At 28.5% G+C, this 22,958-nt stretch overlaps 5 protein-coding genes across 7 annotated transcripts; 3 read left to right on the top strand and 2 right to left on the bottom strand.

Annotated features, from left to right (window-relative positions):
- Positions 1 to 44: 44 nt before the first annotated feature.
- ProRS-m (prolyl-tRNA synthetase 2-like protein, mitochondrial) lies at positions 45 to 3,468 on the top strand. 2 transcript variants are annotated; one of them, XM_018547017.1, is made up of 7 exons: positions 45 to 254; positions 1,123 to 1,207; positions 1,645 to 1,896; positions 2,140 to 2,410; positions 2,581 to 2,762; positions 2,886 to 3,098; positions 3,179 to 3,468. In XM_018547017.1, the coding sequence occupies exons 2-7, from the start codon at positions 1,124 to 1,126 to the stop codon at positions 3,461 to 3,463; spliced, it is 1,287 nt and encodes a 428-aa protein (XP_018402519.1). In that variant the 5' UTR covers positions 45 to 254; position 1,123; the 3' UTR covers positions 3,464 to 3,468. The 2 variants fall into 2 exon arrangements, with proteins under 2 accessions (XP_018402519.1, XP_018402518.1); XM_018547016.1 differs by lacking the exon at positions 45 to 254 and having other exon boundaries at positions 903 to 1,207.
- Positions 3,469 to 5,060: 1,592 nt separating this feature from the next.
- Positions 5,061 to 8,297, bottom strand: LOC108779546 (UPF0668 protein C10orf76 homolog). The gene is made up of 10 exons (XM_018546974.1): positions 7,997 to 8,297; positions 7,641 to 7,926; positions 7,310 to 7,443; positions 6,988 to 7,198; positions 6,567 to 6,861; positions 6,249 to 6,466; positions 5,787 to 6,019; positions 5,589 to 5,715; positions 5,226 to 5,500; positions 5,061 to 5,153 (listed from the first exon to the last, which is right to left on the bottom strand). Exons 1-10 carry the CDS (start codon positions 8,141 to 8,143, stop codon positions 5,061 to 5,063), a joined length of 2,019 nt encoding a protein of 672 aa, XP_018402476.1. The 5' UTR covers positions 8,144 to 8,297.
- A 1,217-nt stretch (positions 8,298 to 9,514) lies between these two features.
- Positions 9,515 to 13,063, bottom strand: shop (sulfite oxidase; the record flags this gene model as incomplete). The annotated part of the gene is made up of 8 exons (XM_018546920.1): positions 12,472 to 13,063; positions 11,241 to 11,873; positions 10,961 to 11,147; positions 10,770 to 10,895; positions 10,408 to 10,600; positions 10,129 to 10,329; positions 9,956 to 10,015; positions 9,515 to 9,744 (listed from the first exon to the last, which is right to left on the bottom strand). Coding segments are annotated over exons 1-8 (1,671 nt in total), but the record flags the coding sequence as incomplete, so codon positions are not given.
- Positions 13,064 to 13,105: 42 nt separating this feature from the next.
- LOC108779499 (uncharacterized) lies at positions 13,106 to 14,830 on the top strand. The gene is made up of 3 exons (XM_018546921.1): positions 13,106 to 13,479; positions 14,443 to 14,658; positions 14,805 to 14,830. Exons 1-3 carry the CDS (start codon positions 13,380 to 13,382, stop codon positions 14,828 to 14,830), a joined length of 342 nt encoding a protein of 113 aa, XP_018402423.1. The 5' UTR covers positions 13,106 to 13,379.
- On the top strand, positions 14,606 to 19,746 carry Golgin104 (coiled-coil domain-containing protein 186). 2 transcript variants are annotated; one of them, XM_018546966.1, is made up of 8 exons: positions 14,606 to 16,156; positions 16,482 to 16,752; positions 17,182 to 17,585; positions 17,904 to 18,439; positions 18,530 to 18,792; positions 18,955 to 18,978; positions 19,105 to 19,254; positions 19,630 to 19,746. In XM_018546966.1, the coding sequence occupies exons 1-8, from the start codon at positions 14,865 to 14,867 to the stop codon at positions 19,702 to 19,704; spliced, it is 3,015 nt and encodes a 1,004-aa protein (XP_018402468.1). In that variant the 5' UTR covers positions 14,606 to 14,864; the 3' UTR covers positions 19,705 to 19,746. The 2 variants fall into 2 exon arrangements, with proteins under 2 accessions (XP_018402468.1, XP_018402469.1); XM_018546967.1 differs by lacking the exon at positions 18,955 to 18,978.
- Positions 19,747 to 22,958: the final 3,212 nt, after the last annotated feature.

Consider the following 22,958-nt stretch of genomic DNA (forward strand, 5'->3'; position numbering starts at 1 on the left):
GATGGAATTACCCGGGATGCGCGTTCCGAAACTTGACTACTCGGAGTATTCTTTATCCTTGTTCAACATTCGGTGTGGACAATAGATAACAAATAATAAATAATACTTGTGACGGAACCGAGGTTTGGAACGTAAATTTAAGTGAACACAGAGCGAAGTTAACGTACAATCCGCACGATGCGATAACGCTGCTTAGTTCAAGCGATCGGGGAACGAGAGGAAGAGGGAGATGTTAAAGGCGTACTTACAAACAGGTTTGCGATAGCCGCGTATTTAATAAGTCTTGTAGTCAATTGTGTATCTTGAAATAATAACAAGGTAAAAATTGAAACAATGTGCCAATTTACTATCATGAAATATTTATGTAATTGATTTTTGAAATATTTCATAAATATTTTATTTGTGTATAATATTTAAAAATACTTCACATTAAAAATATATTTCACAAAAATATTTTAGAAATATTATACAAATGATATAAATATAATATATCGTAAGAAAAAAATATTTCAAAAATTTTGATTTTCTGCAGAATATATTAATTTATGTTGCAGAAACATTTTATGAAAATATTCTAATAAATTTGCTCATTTCGTAATTTTTATCTTGTTTCAAGTTATATAATCGGCCTTGTACTTTTCTAAATAGCAAGCACATTATTTTGACGTCAACGTTGCCATAAATGTCATTTAAACATCAGAAAAAGCAAATAATAATGTGTTAGCTGCACTGCTGAATAAACATGCGTTTTGTTCCGAATGTAGAGATATTGATATAGCAGTACAATTAAAACGAATAACATATAATGTTCTCTCTACTTTTGATAAAAATTTATGATAAAAATTTTATTGAGATTTAAAATTTTAAATGTCTCGTTGGTGATTTATGTAAGATATGTTATGAATGGCGCTGCGGTACATTTAAAAAACTATTGTATAGTGCGTGTTTAGCGCCGCCCTATGATCGAGTATCTGAATCTTATAACTATCTGCAGCTGTATTCAGTGAGTTGAAAATTACTCGTAAACACGTTACACGTGATTGTGCGATTATTTTCATGTATTGTTGTTGATAAATAGCTTTCAAAAATGGCAAGTAAAACAAAAATTGTTAATTTGACTAGAATGTCCAAAATGTTTCAACCACTAACAACGAACGAATCGTTCGATAGCGGAGAAAAAACAGAAGTTACATCTAAAAGTCATAAGGTACGTGTACCTATTTAATTTGTTAAATGTTTCTTGAGAATACTTAGGTAAATTTTTTGGATAAATACTTATGTAAATATTTTTCCACATGTTGTTTAATTGATGAAAACCATTTACTTGATATAATAATTGTATAAGACAACATTTCTTAAAACAAAAGTCATAAATTTCTTAAACAAGTTTACTATTAAAAACTAATAGTTTTTTAAAATATATATTATATATTTAGTTCCAAATTTCTTTAATTTTTGTATGAATGCTTTACATTTAGTGATACAAATCAACACAAATATTCTAGCTTCCTTAACATTCGATGATTAACAAAAACAAAATGATACTTGTGTCGACTTGTGTCATCAAATGAAAATAAAAGTGCCTGAATTAAATGACAGACTTTTTTTAACTTAAAGATTATACTTTTAACCTCTTTGTTTCAGTTAATGATTAATTATGGAATCATTAAACCAGTTAGCATAGGCATGTATGCTATATTACCCTTAGGAATGCGAATTTTAAATAAATTAATCGATATCGTTGACAAAGAAATGGCAAATATTGGTGCAGAAAAAATACTACTTCCAGCGTTAACTCCTACTAAGCTGTGGAAGAAAACTGATAGATATGAATCCAACAAAACTGAACTGTTTACAGTTACAGATAGACATAAGAAAGAGTACATATTAAGTCCAGTAAGTAAGAAATATATATCATATAAATACATTTTTCTTTATCAAGTATTATTTTAGATTAAATTTTAAATTAAAAAAACTAAAAAATTGTACTTTTTAGAAAAGCCTCTACTATTTTGATTCATAGAAATTACTTAAAAACTGTTAACTAATAAAGTGTGAATCTTTTACACATTAATATAATGTATTATTTTTTGTTTAATCTGAAATCTTTCAAGTAATTTTTTTTATATATTGTTACAGACACATGAAGAAGCAATTTGTGATTTGATATCGTCAGCAGGACAAACTGTCCACATTCCTACTAAATTATTACCCTTTAAGTTATACCAAATTTCTAGTAAATGGCGAGACGAAATGAAACCACGGCTTGGTTTGCTACGTAGCCGAGAATTTATCATGAAGGACTTATACACGTTTGATACTAGCTTGGACAATGCACAACAAACATATGATTTAGTCTGCGAGTCTTATAATAATATTTTTAGGCAGATTGGTATAAAGTATACAAAAAGTAATTACCATTTCTAATTGTATATTAGAATCTATATATTTTATAGATACTTAATTTACTTAACCAACATTGGACCTTATATAGTATTTAATGATGATTACTTATAGATACATAGTTATATATAACATTGGAAGATCCTTATAGAATAACTTAATGATGATTATTAAAAGGCATAGGTGATATGGGAACAATTGGAGGTCTAATATCACATGAATATCATTACATTTCCGATATCGGTGAAGATACGATACTTCAGTGTCCATCATGCCAATTTTCTATTAATCAAAGTATTTCCGAGACGAAGAATTGTCCAAAATGTAAAAATGAACTGCAGTCATATACAGTTGCTGAAGTAATCTAAAAATTTCTTTAACAAATTATATTTATTTAACAACTAATTGATGTAAATTAAAAATATAAGCTTATATATGAATGTTATAAAAAATATATTATATTGCATTAATGATAATTGCAGGTAGGACATACATTTTTATTAGACACAAAGTATTCAAAGCCATTAAAAGCGTTGTTTATAGAGCAGAATAAACCGACACCTATGGTAATGGGCTGTTTCGGTCTAGGATTAACTCGTATCATTATGTTAGCTGTCGAAATCTTGTCAACAAATAACGAAATAAGATGGCCTATAAAGTTAGCACCATATACAGTATGCATCATACCACCAAAGGTAGGTAAGATAAAAAAAAACTTGGCTTTATGTGTTTATTAAACAATATTCTTTATTATACACTGCATTGAAATTTACAGACTGGAAGCAAAGAAGAAAGTACGACTGTCTATGTTGAACAGCTATTTGAAATATTTTATAAACGCAATATCGATGCAATATTGGACGATCGCACGAATTACACAATTGGTAAACGGCTAGTGTTCGCACGTGCATTGGGTTATCCTTATATAATCGTCATTGGCAAAGCGGCTACACAATCGATTCCTTTATTTGAAATTCATGATGTGAATAATTCAACTTATCGTGAATTATCATTAGATCAGATGAGTAACTATTTCGATAATATAAGTTTTAAAGATTAAAGATATGACCGTGTGTACAGTATGTATGTAAAAAATTGAAATGCTAATGAATATTGTATATTATACATGCTTATATTATGCATTTCTTTACATTAAATGTAAAAACATTTTTATGAATATAATATCAATTTTTTATTTATATTATTAGCCTCTATATTATTTAAATGTACATATATATAAAATCTTAATGAATGTGTGAATTGAGAATTAGCGAGTTAAATAATAATTAAAACTTTTTACATTTAAATAGTTCAACATCTGATAAGTCGTTAATCATTGAACCTGAAATCGAGGAAATTAAGATTTGCATGTGAAATGCCAATCCATCAGCATCTGTTTATTTGCATTACAATGCCTTTTTATTGAAAATTCTTTTGGAAATCTAAAATTCATAAATGCCACATCACTTCAAAATATTGGCATTATTGTAATAGAATTGCAAGGCAATAATATACGCAGAACGTTATCAGAGATAAAAGAAGCGTTTTATTAAAAATATATTTATACATATATTTGCTCTAAAAAATAACATGAATTCCTCTTTTATTGACTTATAAAAGTTAAATGAAAGATACGTCAAATTTATAAACATTTATTAAAGTTTAAAAAAATATTGGAAAATATGAGTTTTGAATCATTTCTTTATCTCAAAGAAAATTTATTTCTTTAAAATACCATAAAGTTAGTTCTTTTACATCATCACTCTGTTTCGTTTGGCATCATTTATTCGTTTTAGCTGTTTTCAGAAATTTGTCCTTAATGAATTGAATTTTTTGGTGACATCTTCTATGATTGCTTTTGGATATTTTTCTCGATATTTATTAATTAAAATTTTAGTATCATTCTTTTTTTGTCTATTACTACAATCTTTTGATTTAATATTCCATAATGTATAGGTAGTAACTTATAAACTTTTATACATTTAAGAATAAATGCTCTTTCCTCAGTTTTACTAGACATACTTTTCCCTATCACTTGTGATTTTTCAAATCTTCGTCTCATTTCGAAATGACACAGATATTCGAATACTTTCAAATTTGAATGCTATCAAGTGACGTTGGGAACTCAAAGGTCCAACATTTTAAGGCATTCCCTACACGATCAATATTATTTCACAATATTTGGTATTGCACAATATTATTGATCGTTTGGAGAGATATATTGAAGGTTTGTGAAATATATTATATCATTGGTTGCGTTCAGTACTTACAAGGAAGTAATCCTCACCGATTTTAATGAACTTTGATAATAAAGCATGAAAAAATATTAGTTTCATGCTCTAGAACATATCCAAAGCTTATTAAAATCAGCAAGGGTCAGTTCGGACGGTTCTCTTAAGAGAATGAGATTGTTAGTAAGCGCTTTGCATCGATTGGATGATGAATAATATTGAGTAATAATATTGATCGTTTGTATATATGGGCTATTTAAGGAGTAATAAAAAATAAGAATTATAAAGAATTTTTAAATATATTTCGACAATATCTAACTTTTGATTTATAAGAAAAACTGACTGGGAATACGTAAGAAAAGGATATGTTTTAATAATATAGTAACCACAATGTTGAAAATATATTGCAATGTATACACTTTTACATTACGAAATATTTGAAAGCTCTTCTAATATAGTTTGCGTATCTAAAGTATTAAGATCTATCGAAGCCCGTGTATCCACTATCACTCCAGTTACCTAAAAACATATATGAGAATTATATAAGAAAACATAATACAAAACATAAATTAATGCATTTTATTTGATTACCATTTCTTCAAAAAATGCAGTATGATTAGGCTTCTCCGAGTATCTCTCGTATTGATCCAGATTATCCTGCAGTTTTAAAGCGAGACTGTCGTAATTCTGTATTATAATAGATAGAATTTGTTGTTCCGTTGGCGTCGACAAACTTTCTTTCGCTAGCCACGCAGCTATCTTTGGTGGAAAATGATTTACTATATCCCTCACATTAACCAGAGAGTTGGTTAATTTGAGTGCATGTTCCTTGTATTCATACGATTCGCTAGTCGAATACCTGAGTGCTAGAATATTTTTTTACATTCTCGTTATGTGAAACACTTTTGTTTATAGTGTTAAAATTCTTATACTCTTATTATATCGACTCCTTACCCATGGCATTTAGATTGGTAAAGATAAGTCTCATTCGAATAATTTCATAAAATAATTCATCGTAACTGTTAGGTGACGATAGGAATGTATCAGCATACGTAATAAAAAAATTTAAGATGTTTACTACCTGTTGAAAAGTAATCAAAATATTATCTTGTTCGATCGTTTGACAATGCAATTTCTCAAATGTCTCATTACCTGAATAGCTAAAGGAAATATGTTCATTTTCTTAATAAGATGGCTTTCGTGCGTTGTTAAAAATTTAAGTAAATTGATTAGCGCGGTCCAAAGATCTCGCCACTGATAACCAAGTCTGACACGGCATCTCTTTTGATAACATAATAGTCTTTGTAAAACGCCAATACACTGATGATATAACTCAAGCGGAAATTTCTTCATCATATGTGACGTTACGAACTCGACGAGCAAATCTATAATGAAGCGATATAAATAGCAATCCTTTTAAATAATATGATAAAAATGACTTAAAATAAATTTTTTAATTTGTTACGATTTTTCTTAAAATTTAGACAATTTATGTTCCAGTAATATTTTATAAGCTGAGAGTTATTAATGCTTTAACGTTAGTTAAACTTTCTCTTTATCAAATTTCTATTTCGAGAAAATATATAACTCTTGAAACATGTATGAGAAAAATACCCAGTAATGTAGCTGCAAGTGGTTGAGCAGGCGCTGCTTTGTCCTGCAACTTTCGATGATGCATAGGTACTCTATGTAACTGAACTCTGAATGCCAGATTTGCGTCGTGCATCAAACTGTTTGCGTATTGATCTTCCGCGATACAACTTAGTATCAAGAAGCACAATTTCACATTGTTCATTATAGCCTCTGTTCGAATTACTTGCATAACTATTGAACTGTAATGCAAACAGATATCTTACAAATGTTAAGAATAATAGATTATTAAACATATATTAATGATTTTACATTAATTTTTACTATATTTTTTCTTCTCACCAATATTGCAGAAAAGTTGCTAGTAGATTAAATGGCTGAGCCATCACATCGGGTGGTGAAGCACCAGGAGCTACTGCATTTGGACCTAGGGTGTTATTTGGTGACGGAGGTGCACTAGTATCGCTTTGCGTATAGGCCAAAGTAGTTACAAAATTACGATTCAAGTGTGTAGCCTCATATAAAGCTAAAAGTAAAGCATTATTTGCACGAACTTGTTGCGTTTTTGCTTCTTCCTCTCCAACAAACATGCTACCGACTATACTAGTTAACGAAGACAACCAAGATGCTTGTATTTCTGAAAATATATTACGTTATTATTATTATATTCTGGAATATGTTTACGGTATATTAATTATTTGAAAACAATTGTGTTATTACGATAAACTATTATTAGTGTTATTATTGCATTCATACACAATACCTGCTCTTTGTTGAGCAAATTGTCGGCAAAATTCCGTCAACGAACTTGATATGGCTTGCCCATATCCATTTAGAGCTAATTCATCATCCAAGATTGATAATTTAACAATATAGGGGTTTGCACTTTCATATTTCCGGTAGTTGACTAGAAGCGTTAACAGTAAAACCGCATCATGACCATGGCGATTTCTAGCAGCTGTATCTCTCAACAACTACAACACAAATTAATATGTATGACTATTAACACATAAATATTATTTAAGATTTCATTTAGAATTTTGCATAAAAATAAAAAAATTATGATTTATAAATATTTAACGTACTTGAATTAGCGATTCAAAAACACTGTTTAACATTACATATTCCAGTAAGGTATTTTGACTGATATTATCCATACCAGTAACTATTATTAATAACAATTTCAGGCACAAAGCTTTTAAACTATCTGGATATTCACCTAAATTAAATAATAATAAATTCTTTTTTTAGTTTTTTGCTAATATATTTAAAAAGTTGCTTAAAACATATAATTTACATAATAGATATATATAATAGATAAAAAGAAAGGATGGAATAAATTATAATCCATTTCAAGAACAATAAACTGATATATACATATACATTATTGATAATTGTTGCCTATTACAAACCTACCTGTTAAAAAATTATTACAATGTTGCATTAATGTTGTCATCCTCTGTTCTGCAGAATCAAAGCCTACAAGAATATCTATTAAATTAAATCCATAGTCTCCCTGATTGGCTTTCTTGTACATGGACTGGATAACGGCTGCTAAAGTTTGCAGTGCATATACTATTCTAAATGGATGTTCGTCGACTAATGTATCAACACAATGGCATACCAATGCATTTAAATTTTCTTTACTGGCATTTAGTTGTTCTGATGTCATATGTAAAATTTCATTTTCGATGTGAGGTATCTATAATATTACAATTAATACTCATATTCTGATAAGTTAGACAACGATAAAAAAAATAAGAGATACGTACCATAGGTTTAATAAGGAACAGCTCATTCCAGAAATTTGGATGAGCTAGTGTCAAGTCTTCACCTTTAAAGAAACTTTCATAGATCGGTACTAGCTTACATTTGTGTTGACGTTTGGCACCAGAGCCACTCCTTTTTCTCATAGCCATTAGTACGGTGAATTATTTTCCTCTGTTCACATACTCAAATTCTAGAAATAGGATATATACATGTATAATCTTTTCGTATAATAATGCGCTTATGATAATATTATTCTCCTACAATAGTTTTTCTAAGGTATTCTAAAAGCAAGGAAATACTAGATATTTTGCATATTTATCTCATTCTCCACATAATTAATAAAAACATTATTTATATTTTTTATTTTTCAATCCAAAATCTTACTACATGGTATGAATTCAAAATTTCAATGTAAATAACACTGTTACATGATCTGTTGCATCTATATCATAGTCTGAAAATGTAAAATTGTAGAAATTAACAAAAATTTATTTAATATTAATCTCACCAAACTTTTTAGAATTTATATATATTACGAATATATATATATATATATATTGGAATTCAATCAAGGGATATCTTTAGATCCGATATCGTGCTCAGTTAAAAAAATAATTATTATAGGTTATAAAGTTGACTTGTCAGCAAGCGTGCGCATTATCCCCTATACTTCTCTTGAATTGGAGACGTCGTGCGGCATCAGCGTCCAAAATCAGAACTGCCAATGTCGAAAAATAAATTATCTATATTTAAAAGGATAGAAGAGGAATTTAAAAGCAATTAATTTCTTTTATTCTTTTAACAATATATATACTTTATTATTAAAAATGAATACTATTGTTTATGTAATTCGTATATAAAACAATATCAGTTTATCATTACAAGTGCCTTGATTTCACGAGTCCTATTGCACAAAATTTTCTTACAAAACTGAAAATAATAATTACAATAATTATATAATATCAGTTAACCATAAAATATAATAATTTCCTCCCAGCCAAGGTAATATTTTTCGCAATAAGTTCTTTATAGATCTTAAAATATTTGAACATTAATATATGTAATATTTCAAATTAATTGTATTAAAAGTCCATCCAATAGTAAATAATAGTTATACATAGTAGATATATAATAATGCAATTACATTTTTGAGATAATTCATTTAAAGAATATATATATACAATAAATCTAATTTTGATAGAAAATTATAACGCTTCTTGTATTCAAGTAATGTACTCATATAAATCATCTTATTTCCAATGTTATTATTATAACAATTTCTATCTAAACTTATTATTACTTTAATCATTGTTTAGAGAAAAAAAATGTTAGAAGAAGAAAATATTTAAAAGTAACAAGAGAGCATTTTTTTTCTCTAAATATAATCGAAGCAAAATGTTTTTGAATACTAATATCACAAATTTTGTTATAAAGTAGAATAGATAATACCGATTTGATTCGAAAGACTTAAGATAGATATCACACAATAATGATGAAAAGTTAATTTTTCATTGATTTAATTGTACTTTAATTTTATGATATGCGTTGCAGAGCAATCCTCGAATGTTGTAAATGTTACTGAAACTTTCTGGTTGTACATTATATGATGAGTCAACAGCTTTCGCCCAAATTTCAACTTCTTTCAATTTTTTATCCACAGGAAGTTCCACGTTCCATAATGACCAACTCCAGTACCGACCTTCTTTTGCTTGAAGATCTTCCATCAGATCTGCTGTATGCCAAGTTTTACCTTTACAATTAAACAGAAAATCAATTATAAAAGTTCATTAAAAAACTGGGGTTTGGAGAGTGCACTATCAGTATTTGTGCCATTTTATCGTTTATTAAACATAATAATACAAAGATAAAATAATATAGCAGTGCTGACAGCACACTCCTCAAATGCAACTGAAGAAATAAAATAATTAATCGATTTTATCTTATTTTCTTGTCTTTCTCACCTTTATCATTTGTAACATCGACACGAATTATTTTTCGACCACCACCAGACCATGCGTAACCTAAAGTAGTAAATATATTATATAAACATTTAAAAAATTAAGGATACAATGTGTGTGTACATGTGCTTATCACAAACATAATGTGTTAAACTTTATTTCGTTTTCATATTTACCTTTTACTTGAATTTTTCCATTATTGATTTTGATTGTATCTGAATCTTGTGGCTCGCATATCGCTGATACTACAGGCATTTCTTGTATTGCGGGCGATTTACTGAAGTCTACATTGTCCCAAGTTGTGCTAGGAGAAAACCCCTTGTAGTCGCCCTGTTGCCACTGAGACTGACTCTCCTCCTTTGATATATTAATTTTACCTTTTGAATGAGTTTAATGTTAAATACAAATCCAATAATTATGCATGACTACATTAAGATTTTGAAAATATTTCATACTCAGCCATTTCACATTTCTTGCACCCACAACACCAGGAACGATTAAACGAACTGGAAACCCGTGATCTTTGCTCAATGGTTCACCATTCATTTCATAAGCTAAGATCACATCAGCTCTAGGGTCCATAGCTTTGGAAATCGGAATACTTGCTCCATATGGCATACCAGATGGATCTAAATCGTATCCTTCGAACTGATAAATAAAAAAATATTTCTCTTAATATATTTTTAATACAAGTTGTAAATTACTTTATACATAAGATGTGTTAAATGTAATGGAAATAAACATGTAACTTTTAGAATGTCTTATATACAAAAACAATATTATGAAAAATAGGTTGCTTTTACACTGCAAAAAATACCTGAACATGATTAAACGCATTTTCGTCGACACCTAAATCTTTTAATACGTCGCACAATCGTGCACCTGTCCATGTTGCATTGCCAACAGCGCCCACGTTCCAGTTAATACCTTTCAGTTGCTTTACCTGTAATAAATTCAGTGCTATGTACTAATTTGAGTCATCTGAGCACTAATTCCTTATTAGTCTACCTTTGACATTTCCGAACGTCTATTTCCACCGCACATTACAGCTGCAGTTATTGTCATCTTTTTATATTTTTTTAGTGTCTTGAAGTCAAGTGTCTTTTTGGTTGTCCCTTCCATAGCCAATTCTAATGTATAATTTTTTAATTCTAACTCAGGTACGGGTAAATGATTTCTCACATAAAAAAATGGCCTGAAAAAGTAGAATACAATAATATCATTATACGTACTAACTAAAATTTGTATCTATATATTTTTATAAAGAAAAAAGTTAAATAATATTTACACAGGTGTAAGGAAACTCTCGACTAATAATGAAGATGATGGTTCTGCACAGAAGGGTTTATTGCCATTGATTTTCAAAGCCTTATGCCTAGTAGGCTCATTTGCATATGGATCATATAGATCGCTTTTATTAGATTTGGCATCTTCTTCTGATATATTTCCAATTCTCATAGATTCTAGCAAGGAATATATTTCTGGTGTATTATGATTTGCAAATATCATCCAAAATGGATCCATGGATCCTCCAGCAGCCATCATAATTTTTGAGGAACCACCTGGATGCTTATCAACAAATTTTGTTATATCATATACACCGTGTCCAAAAGTAACCCAAATTCCTCTCTCTTTACTATCATGTTTTCCTACTTCTTCTAGGGTGTAAGTCTTCATGTCCTTTCGCAATTGACCACATTTTATATTTTCCGTTGCACTGAGAGCATAAACATTTCTTTTGTATTTTAGAGTGTAGTAAGATATACCTAAAACTGATGCAGCAACAGCAATACAGGTTGTGTATAATATTGTAGGATTTTTCACATCCTTAGTAGATCCATATTTTTTTTCTGTACGACGTTCCTGGCAGGTGTTAAAATTTCTTACTATCACTTGCAAAGAGAGTGATGGTATCTGCGATCTAAAATTAATTGGTAATGAAATTTTAAGAAATAGTCTCTATGCACAAAAATATGTTATAAGTACTAAGATAACGCTTGCTATGTTTTAAAACGACAAATTAAGATATTAAATTTCGGTAATATAAACAAGCAGACGATGTAAAACAGTTGACAAATTTTATTATAATAATTTCACAATTTAAAATTTAAAATTTAAAGCAAAATGTTTCGACTCTTACTGTAGTCCTCTTCAGTCTCAATAATATATACAAAACATCAATATAAATATACATATAACAATTTAAAACAATAATTATAAAATAAAATATAAAGTCAATAAGTCAATGTTCTCTCTTAATCAAATTGTAAATTGGAGGAAAGAAAACCATCTCATAAAGCTATATCTGCATCATGATTCTATGGAACCATTAGTCAAAAATTAGGCAATTAAAACCGAAATTGAATTTGTCAACTGTTTTACATCGTCTGCTTGTTTATATTACCGAAATTTAATATCTTAATTTGTCGTTTTAAAAATATGTTATATAATAACAAATAATAATATTCCAGTTAATATAAATATTATATTTTTAGAGGAATAAATCAATATAAATGTACCTTTGTTTTATACCCCAAAATATTTTCCAGCATAAACTCATAATGTTAATTTTTTATCTTGTAGATTCACTATTTGTTATTTAACCGATATCAACAACGGTATATTATTTTGGTATGTCGTGAAGTCATAAACCGGTAATACCACTTGCTCAATCTAACAACAGTTGTAACTTTGGAGAGAAAAGAAGAGGCTAAAAAGTGCTAAAAGTTTAGTTGTTAGAATCCAACCTTGCGTTATATTTCCTGCATTTACACAATGAAATATATAATCAAACGCATATTCAGTTATAAAGCAAAAATCAAAACCTGAGTTTATCGTGGTTTATCAATCACATGTAGGGTTGCCAACCGTAATTTTTTTAAGAGTATTCTTTTTGACTATTTTGGTCGATTAATTAAATTGTTATGTTCATAAAATTACATTAATAAGAATTGCTAATAAAAGCTAGGTACTAAGAATTTTATCTTATTAAATACCTACATATTTAGAACGCAAAAAAAATTATATCCCCTCCTTTTATCTCCGCGCGCATTATCAGTATTTTTTAAAAATATAATATATACACTTTTTTCTTGTGATTCAGATGGTATCGTCCCTAGTCACGTGGCAGTTCTTGATCTTGATGAGCTTCACGGCGGCGCACGCGTCGAACTCGCCACCTGGGGACTGGAATTGACAGTCAGACAGTTATTGACAATTATGCGTGATAGTTCGTTGGTAACTTGATAGTTGTGTAGCCGAGGTTGACAGGCAATTCCTCGTGCGTATGTATACTTTTTCTAATTTTGTAGAGAATCTCGAATGCGTCTCATTGCCTGTCCCGTAATGCCGGCACTCGTTAGGCCCGCGCTCGCGGACACGGCAAAGTCGTGAGATTAGGTTCAACCAGGCAAGCTTCGATCGCGGCATGGGCGAGAATTTAGAATCTTTTGAGGACGAAACGGATTTTACCGTGGAATACGACGAAGTCAATTCGCTCACGAGGCACAATGTTCGTCCGCTCCAAGGTACAAACCATGAAACCAAGCCCAGGAATATGTGACATTCCGTTTGGCGTGCATATGTCAGGTCAAGTTACACACAGCTGTATTCAAAGCAAGTCGTTTATTTCAGATAAAAAAAAGTCAACGGTGATAGAATGTAATTTTTCAGCTAAAACGTTTAAGCAGCGCTGTTTCCATAATTCTTTAGTCTTTAATATTATTTTCAGTGTTATTGTTAAATCAAACAAAAGTATTTATGCAAGTTAAATTATTTCCTATTGCGATATATTAAGTATATTATCTTGTATAGGATGTTAAAAGATATATTCTATTATGTTTTTTAACTTAAGTCTTTAAAAGCATTTATATTATCATAATTGATTGTAAAATACATGTATAATATAGAGAGATAAGGACAAAAAATGATATATGATACAACAGAAAGAGAGATAGCGAATGTATTTGTGTGAGTCAAGCAATTCCTTATTGCAGTGTATTGAGCCTATTAGCTTATATAGAATGTTAAAAGATATATACTGTTATTTTCTTCGTTACTAAAATATTTAGATTATCATAATTGAACATAAAACATATATATATATATATATATAGGAAAGAGATATAAACAAAGAATGAGTATATATGCTCACATGAGTATATATATATATATATATATATACACACATGCAGCTCTGCTTAAAAGGATAATATTGAAAATGAGATTGATATCTTAATAATATTAATGATTTTGTAAATAAAATTATTCGTATAATAATTTAAAAGTTGGAATTTTCTGTTGATTACATTATATAATAATAATGCTTATTTATATATAAATTTGTGCTAATTTATAATAGTGATAAATTAAGCTATGGATAGTACACTCTCCTTACTGTTGAGTTTACTAAATTATTTCATATCTCTCTGTCTCTCTCTTTCTTAAGCTTATTAATTTCTGAAAAAAATGATAATGTATTTTTGCATCAGGAATGACAATACAGAATGACGTTTTGCAAGGCCGTGATCACTGTGGAAGCAACATGTTTGAAAATAAAAGCGACTCAGTGTTGTTAAGAAAAAATGATGGAGAAATAAAATTCAATTGTCCAGTTGACAACATTAATTTATCCATCACTTTTGAAGAGGATAAATCTATCAATGACATTTCTAATACAAAACTTCAAACTTGCCAATTGTCTAGCAGTGAGAGTCGCCTTTCATATGATAATGAATCTCTTCGCAATTCACTTTCTCATTGTACAAGTGCTTCATTACCCACGATATCGTCTTTGGATTCATATTTAGTCAAAAATAAAACTAACATATTTCAAAAGGATATACATACACAGGAAAACATAGCAAAAGCTTGCACTGATGAAGAAGAGACATTATTTAATCGATTAAGCGAGATGAAAAATCCTTTATCTGATTCACAATGTTCTATAAACGAAAAGAGTACTAAAGCATGTCAAAATCATCCAACAGAAGAGGAACACGAGAAAGATTATCTTAAAGAAGAGATTTCAAAAAACGATGTATCCGAAATAAAACAATCTGGTGAAGAAACGATAGATTCGCGATTACAATTAAATGACAACAAGACTATAATAAAGCGAAATCAAGTCGAGGTAGACGTATGCAAGAAAAATGAATCAAATTTAATCGCGACACCAAGTATTAACGCGCGAGGTTCAATTTCTCGACCGACATTGGTCGATGACAGTAAACTCGTAAAAATGTCTCTTCTAACGAATCCAATAAATATAATGCAATCGAACGTTCAGCTTTTAAATAAAAGCCGTAATTTTTTAAACTTTATCACGGAAAAATCGACGAACATCATGGAAAAAGCTTTATTACCACAGCACTTGGCGATGAAATACAATCACATATCGAAATCTATTGAAAGTGATTCCGCGAGATTTTATACCAGCAACGTATCTTCTTCGATTGACGTAACTTCTACATTAGATGTAGATTCAGCAACAAATCAGAATGATATGAGTTGTATACTAAAACAAAATTATAAAAGCGAAAATAATTTGGATATTGTAAATAATGAAAAAGAGGCAGATTCATCTCTATGCACGAAAGAAAATAAAATATACGACGCTTCTAGAGAACAGCTGTTATATAATAACAATATTGAGAATGAAGTAATATCAAACGAGAAAATGTTTAATGTATTTAAAAACAATGACGATGGATTAGATTGTGATGTAATGGATGAACAAGTAAAACGCAATGTGTTGAGAGAAACGGATGAGAATAAAAGTTTTCTACAGGCGGATGAGTTGTACGATGACGCATGTAAGGAAGACTCGTCTGATGTCAGTATTTTAGATTCAATAATTTTAAAACACGATTCATTAGAACATCCGTCGTATCTTGCCTTATGGGAGGATTATACCAGTTTAAAAATTAAGCACTCAAAACTACTGGATAGAATGAAGTATTTAAAGAAGTTAAATCAATCGAATAACTCGTTTCAAGAAACCGAAACAAATACACTTACTACAGAAGCACTTATCTTACAAGTAGAAAACTTGCAAAAAACTGTAAATCGATTAACAGTTGACTTGAACACATCGTTAGAAACGCAAGAAGCTTTGAAGAAGGAATGTGCTGCGGTTAATAAGGAGAAGGAAAATATGGTTATGAGATATGTAACCAGCGAGAAACAATTGATTGATACGCAAAGGTAATTATAGGAAGATCAATTTAGGATTTATTTCTGACACTTTTTAAGCATGATCAACAATAGTTTTAAAATTTCAAATATTGAGATAAAAATAATTTTAAAACGTTATGTATATTTTAAACTAGTAAAAAGAGAAAAGACAGACTTTTTAAGTCTCTGTTTGCACCTTTATTATATTGTCATGTCTGTAAAGATTTAAAGCGCGAAAACCGGGAGTGGGGAGTCAAGCTATTAAAAGTAACTGATCAGCTGATTATTATTTATGATAAATTATTTATACATATTAAATTATATTTTGAAGTTTAACTTGTGACGTATGCAACAGAGTGAAGGATTCTACGGAACGTAAAGTCAAGGAAGTTCTAAAAGATCAGGAATTATTGCAAAACAAGTTGCGCCAAACGCAGGGTGAACGCGCAAGAATATGCAATATTTTGGATGGAAAATGTCGTGAAGTAACTGATTTTCAAAAGGAAATAGAGAATTTAAAAGAGGACGTTAAACTGAAAGAGATTAAACTAAAATGGACGCAAACTAAACTTAAAACTGAAATGGAGTCACAAAAAGATACTCAACAAAAATTGGATAAAGCTTTGGTAAAGTAAAATACAATTTTGTTTTTCACGTAATTTAAGTCATACGAAATAGTAGTTCAAATATTGTATTTTGGATTAGGTATATGAATATCGTTAGATTTTTGTTTCAGTCACAGATAGAAATATAAAAAAGAAAAAAATTTTTTATTATTTTTTATTGCTATGGAAATTATTAATTGTTTACGACTATATTCTTAACATGAAATAAAATTTCATAAAAATTATCCAATTTCATTACGATATACAATAAATCATTATGTCGATCTTAGTAATAGCTTCAATTTGCGATTGCTAATTATCGTTAAAGAAATTTTAATGGGATATCAATATTATTTATATTAATAATTAGATTTCTGAATAAGAAATTAGATAAATAAAATTCTAAATTCTAATAAAATATCAATATTATTTATTAGATGTATGTTGCAGATGAAAATAAATGATATGAAAGAAGAATGCGAGCAAATACGTCGTGAAACGCAGGAATCATTTCGTAAATTTCAACAATCTGAAGAGAATAAAGCTGTAACATTAGACCAACAGTTGAAAGAGCATCAGGCGCGTTTGATTTTGGAAAGACATGTTACGGAAGATAAAGAAACACTAAGACTTCAGTTACAAAAGGAATTAGAAACACTGAAATCTAAGCAACAAAACTTAATTGAAGAAAATAAGAATCTCAGCATAAAAATACAAGAGTCTGAGAAAATTCGATTAAATAATGAAAATGATTTGAGTGATTTAAGAATTGTCGCGGATCAGCGTCAGCAACAAATTACTGAATTATTAGACAAAGTCTCCCAGTTAGAAACATTAAAACTGCAATTGCAACAGTAAGTATATTTATGGTCTCAATAATTTATATATTTTATATATTTTTTTAAATATTTTACAAATATATATAATATCAAACAAATATATAACATACTTATTTTGCTTATCCTATACAAAAATATGATAATAATTGCATTAACAATACAATTTCAAGTCATCTTTTATCTACAAATTTTTGAACTTTTAAATTATTAAATTAAAAATTTTTTAAACTATTATAAGTATTTTTTTTTATAACTTTGAAAAATTTATGATATGTGTTAAATGAAATTTTAGTGCTATTTAATAATTATTTTATAAAATATTCGTTTTTATAGTAAAGAAGAGTGTATAGTGTCGATTGAAGCAAAATTGTTGCAATTACAATCGGCTAACGAGGAATTGCAATTTGACATGGAGGCATGTCGCCAGAAAGAAGCAGATATGTTAGATTTTACACAAAAACTGACAGACACAAATGTACGTCTTCAATCCGAGTTTATCGCGATTCAAACGAAGGCAAATCATCTTGAATCCGAACAAGGTCCGCTACGTGAACGTATTAACGAATTGACTAGCAGAGTCAAAACTTTGGAAGAAGATTTGATACAAGAACGGAAAAAGCGGAGAGAAGAGTGTGAGATTCTGGCTAAGCATGTTGCCGAACAAACTAAACTCGCGCAAAACTTTGCCCAGAAGTTGGAGGATAGTCAGGGTGAAAACACGTTATTAAAGAGAAAGCATCAAACTTCCATAAAAGAATTGACACGGGAATTGCAACAGTGTCATAAAAAATTAGAAATGTTTGAAACTACGTCTCCCAGCAATTCATTAGATATTGCATCCAGAACTGGATCTAACACTTCCTTAGCAGGTTTGATATTGATAGTGATCTCATTCATATTAATGAGTTGTTATAAATTTATATTGGATTATGACGTCGAAAGTGTATTTTTTCCTTTAGGTGATACATCAAACGGTGCCTTATCAGACAACAACGTTAATAGTGACCATATTAATTCGATAGAACTTAATAAACAAGTATTAATGGATCGCATCATCAAGTTGCAAGATATAAATGTAAAAAGAGCTGAAAAGTTAGATTTTTTCAAAGAACATACGCAGACATTACTCGAAGATATACAAAAGAAAGAAAAAATAATACAAAATTATATTTTAAATCAAAATTTTGGAGCGTTGACATGTAACAAAAGTGATAGATACAAGGTTTGTATACACATAAAATATTTTTTTTAGTTAATTACATTTTATCGTATTTATATATGTAGAGAGTAGATATGGTAAAAAACTAGTCTGTTAAAAAAATCGTTGTATTTACTAAATCTAAATCTTTATAATAATAGATATTTTTGTTTTTTTGTATCCAAGCATATCAAAAGCCGAAAAGATATCGTAAGTGTTAGAAAACAGTTTTGCTAAATAATGTTAAGAAGTGTCAATCAAAATTGTTAATTTATTTATTTATATATAATATTTAACTTTATACATATTCTAAACAAGTGTATAATATACTTGCAGGCAGAATTGATACGACGTGGAGGTATAATGGCATCTGTTTACAATCATCGAGTTTCAGATGAGAATATGACTCTAGAACTTTCCTTAGAAATAAACCAAAAGTTACAAGCTCTTTATGAAGACGCATTACTGAAAAATATCACTTTAAAGGTAAATATATCAAAAATTATAAATATAAAATAAAATTTAAAAATGTGATATATATATATATAATATTAAATGACTCATTGTATGTTAAAACATTTTTGGAGTATTCTATCTACATTTTGTATTAAAGTTTCATATGTATCATGTATTTTCATCTAGTAAGTTGAAAATTTTTTAGAGGCATTTTATATCTTTTAGAATTTAGTCTTATATATTATAATATATATTTTGACTCTATTAAAACAAAGAAAATTATTTTTGCTCCAAAAAATGACTTTTATTATAAAATTGCTTAGTAGTAGACTTTTAATTAATTTCAGTAGAGACAACGTTATTGAGACACACTTTATCGTTGTTTAATATAATGTCATTTTTCAGGAAAATATTGATACGTTAGGTAAAGAAATAGCAAAATTAACAATGCAGCATCAGCAAAAACAAATTAACAATTAATAATTAGTTATTATATATATATAACTATGTATATATACACATAAATACACAACATAAATTATATATATGTATATATATGTATATTACAGTATCATTTTATTTTAAATTGCATTTAAAAATATTTGTATTTATGTAGATTTATTTATTATGTCTAGTTAAATTATACTATATACATATACAAACACACGTATATATATGCAAGCGGAAACATATTTTTTGTTTCAGTGCTTTAAGGTAATAAATTCATACAAATAAAATGTTTGACGTTACAATATGTATTAAAGTTGTTTAAAGAAAATACTAATGTGTTTTATTTAGCTGAAATTAATATGATTCCTTATATATATATGGTATATATATATATGGAATACCTTATATATATATATATATAAAGGTATTCCACATCAAATCAGGCACCTTTGAAACATCATAATTTTTATTTTTTTTTAATTACTGACATTCTACGTATTCTAGATAAAAATATGAGACACATGTTTCGCGAAAAAAATTTGAGATTTTTTTTGTTAAATTATTCACACTTGTAAATTGCAGAAATTTAAAAAAGTAATTATAAATTGCATAAAAAAACCTCGCTTATACACACAAACATTTAAATTATTATATTTTTTTTTCTTTTTATAAACTTGAAAGACTTAATGTCAAATGCATTCTGACAATGATTATCGAAAGGATTATAAATAATAAACATTTAAAAAGAATAATCTGCAATAATAGTTCAAACACGCAATTTTGTTTTAAAAAAATATACTTAAAATATCTTGGATATACCTTTTTGAGTTAAAAAAATTTAAATACAGTCGATTACAAATATTCAAATCATTACTATTACTAAATTTATATATTATTTTAAAATTAAAAACATCGAGGTGTGAAGAAGAGTAAATCTATTTCAAGGAAGAGGTATACTGAAGGAAATGACAAGATAATACGCGAATCTGGTAAATAAAAGTTTATTTTGTAAGTTCAACTAGATTGTTTTAATTTCTAAATTACTTATATCTAGAGGCACTATAGTCAAGCTTAAAATCTAACAGACTACAAGTTCATATTACACTCGATAGTTATAATACTTGATTTTTGCTCAGGATTTCGACCATAGTACATACTTGAGCGTATAATAAAGAATTATAATAGAAGTAAAATTGACTATATCTAATATCTCTACAACTTACTTTGAGTGATTTACTTTGGGCTTTTTTTTTATTCTTTTAGGAATGAACTATTATTATTGTAATGTTCTAAATCATACTATACTATATTATATCATACCGTATGTGCGATAATAAAATGCAATTATATTCTGTACATAAATATTCGCAACTCACGTTATGATGGAAGAGGAGATCAAAAAGGAAAACAATACCTAGTCTTACTCTAATTTTATCATTATTTAATAATACGCTATATTATAAATTCGAACTCGTTTTCCGTATTGCATATTTAATGATAAAATATCTGTCTTTTGACAGTAATTTTAATATTAATACCTAAAAATGACAACAGTAAGTTTAATATCTAAAAATGATCTATAATAATTAAAATCACTTCGTTTCTTTTTCAAATATAATTGATACATTGTTAAAATACTGCAAATAGTAATACTGACAACTAATGCTGCAATAATAGTAAGAACGCCAAATTTTAATACTTATATTACTTCGAGTGTCATATGTAATGATAGAATCTATAGAGCAACAGATTACTGCCTGTTTTATGTCACATATTATTTCTTTATAGAATATTGCAGTGTTCTCGAACTTTAAATTACGCTTAATTTGTAAGTACATTTTTCTGTGCAAATAATAACACGCGAGTGAATATTAGATAAATTTTTTAATCTTTCCATTCAAACTTTTTTTTAAATATTTTCCTATTCTTTTGTTCTAAATAAGCGTCATTAGATAAATGTAAAAATTATTTTCCTTTTTTCATGTGCAATCGTGCAATCCTTTCTAAAAAAAAAAACACGAATATTTTCACTAATTTAAAAAATGTTTTTTTTATATTTTTAAAGCCCAGATTATTTACTCTCAAATCTTTTATAATTATCTGCATACTATTGAAATTAAAAAATATCATTAGTGTTGTACGGTTAATTAAAATAATAATATATAATGATTTGTTTGCGACAAATATTTTTTCGCACGTTTTGTTAAACAAGGCGCAAGGAAGTAGAAGAGAATGAAAGAAAAATCGTTCAATATCTCGTGAATACAATTCAATTGAATAATAAATTAAGACAAACAATTCTTACAATACTCTTTGAACAATTATTTTGTAAGTCATATCAGACAGTAATCTCGGATATTTCAGATAAAAGATAAATTTATAAATTTTGTAACGTAATTGCAGCGCATTTACAGTAAGCGATAAGTTATAATTATACGTGAATTATACATACAAGGGAAGGTATCGCACTGCCCGTGTGTGGACAATGTTTTAAAATTATGTGTTATAATATAGTTTTATTTTTCCATATACAGAATATCCTCCAGTATTCATGTATACACATAAAGATACGTATGTATACATCATGTTACATATATGATACATATGCTTGCACATATACATAAACACACACACACACACACGCGCGCGCGTGTAGTGAAGGATATTCTCTGGAAAATAAAAGAAAATGTATTGATGAGAGGACGTATCGAGGTATTCATTCTGTAGATAATATAATACTTATTTGTGTAGCATACTATATAATCCTTTCTTGTTAAATACCTTCACTGTTAAATACCTGACTATATTGTTCTATCGATGAAAGGTGTCCATTAGAAAACAGAAGACAAAGCAAAATTCATTGAGCTGTTGATGCGTATTGCGCTTGGCACAAATACACGGCTGATATCACATATCGACTACAATCTACGTGAGCCAAACACTTTGTCATCACACGCAATTTATCTTATGGAAATAAGAGCCACAGAAACAAACCAGAAATGGAATGTATTTTGCATTTAAAAAAAAAAGCAAGTAAGTTACTTCTTAGTAAAGTTTTCAGATACTCCGATAATCTTAACACGAGAATTCTAGTTAGTATATCAACTCATCGTATTGAAAAACGTAAAATAAAAAAATTCTGATAGTCGCCATAAAATCAATTGCGTGTGTGATATACGCTTAACAAAAAATTTATTTGTTTTTAAAAAAAACAATATTTAGTCGAAAGAGCAGACTTATATTTTAATATGACTATCTAGACAATTCTAAAGTAAGAAATATGA

This window comes from Cyphomyrmex costatus, unplaced genomic scaffold, assembly GCF_001594065.2.
Source record: "Cyphomyrmex costatus isolate MS0001 unplaced genomic scaffold, Ccosl1.0 scaffold60, whole genome shotgun sequence".
Taxonomy (NCBI): domain Eukaryota; kingdom Metazoa; phylum Arthropoda; class Insecta; order Hymenoptera; family Formicidae; genus Cyphomyrmex; species Cyphomyrmex costatus.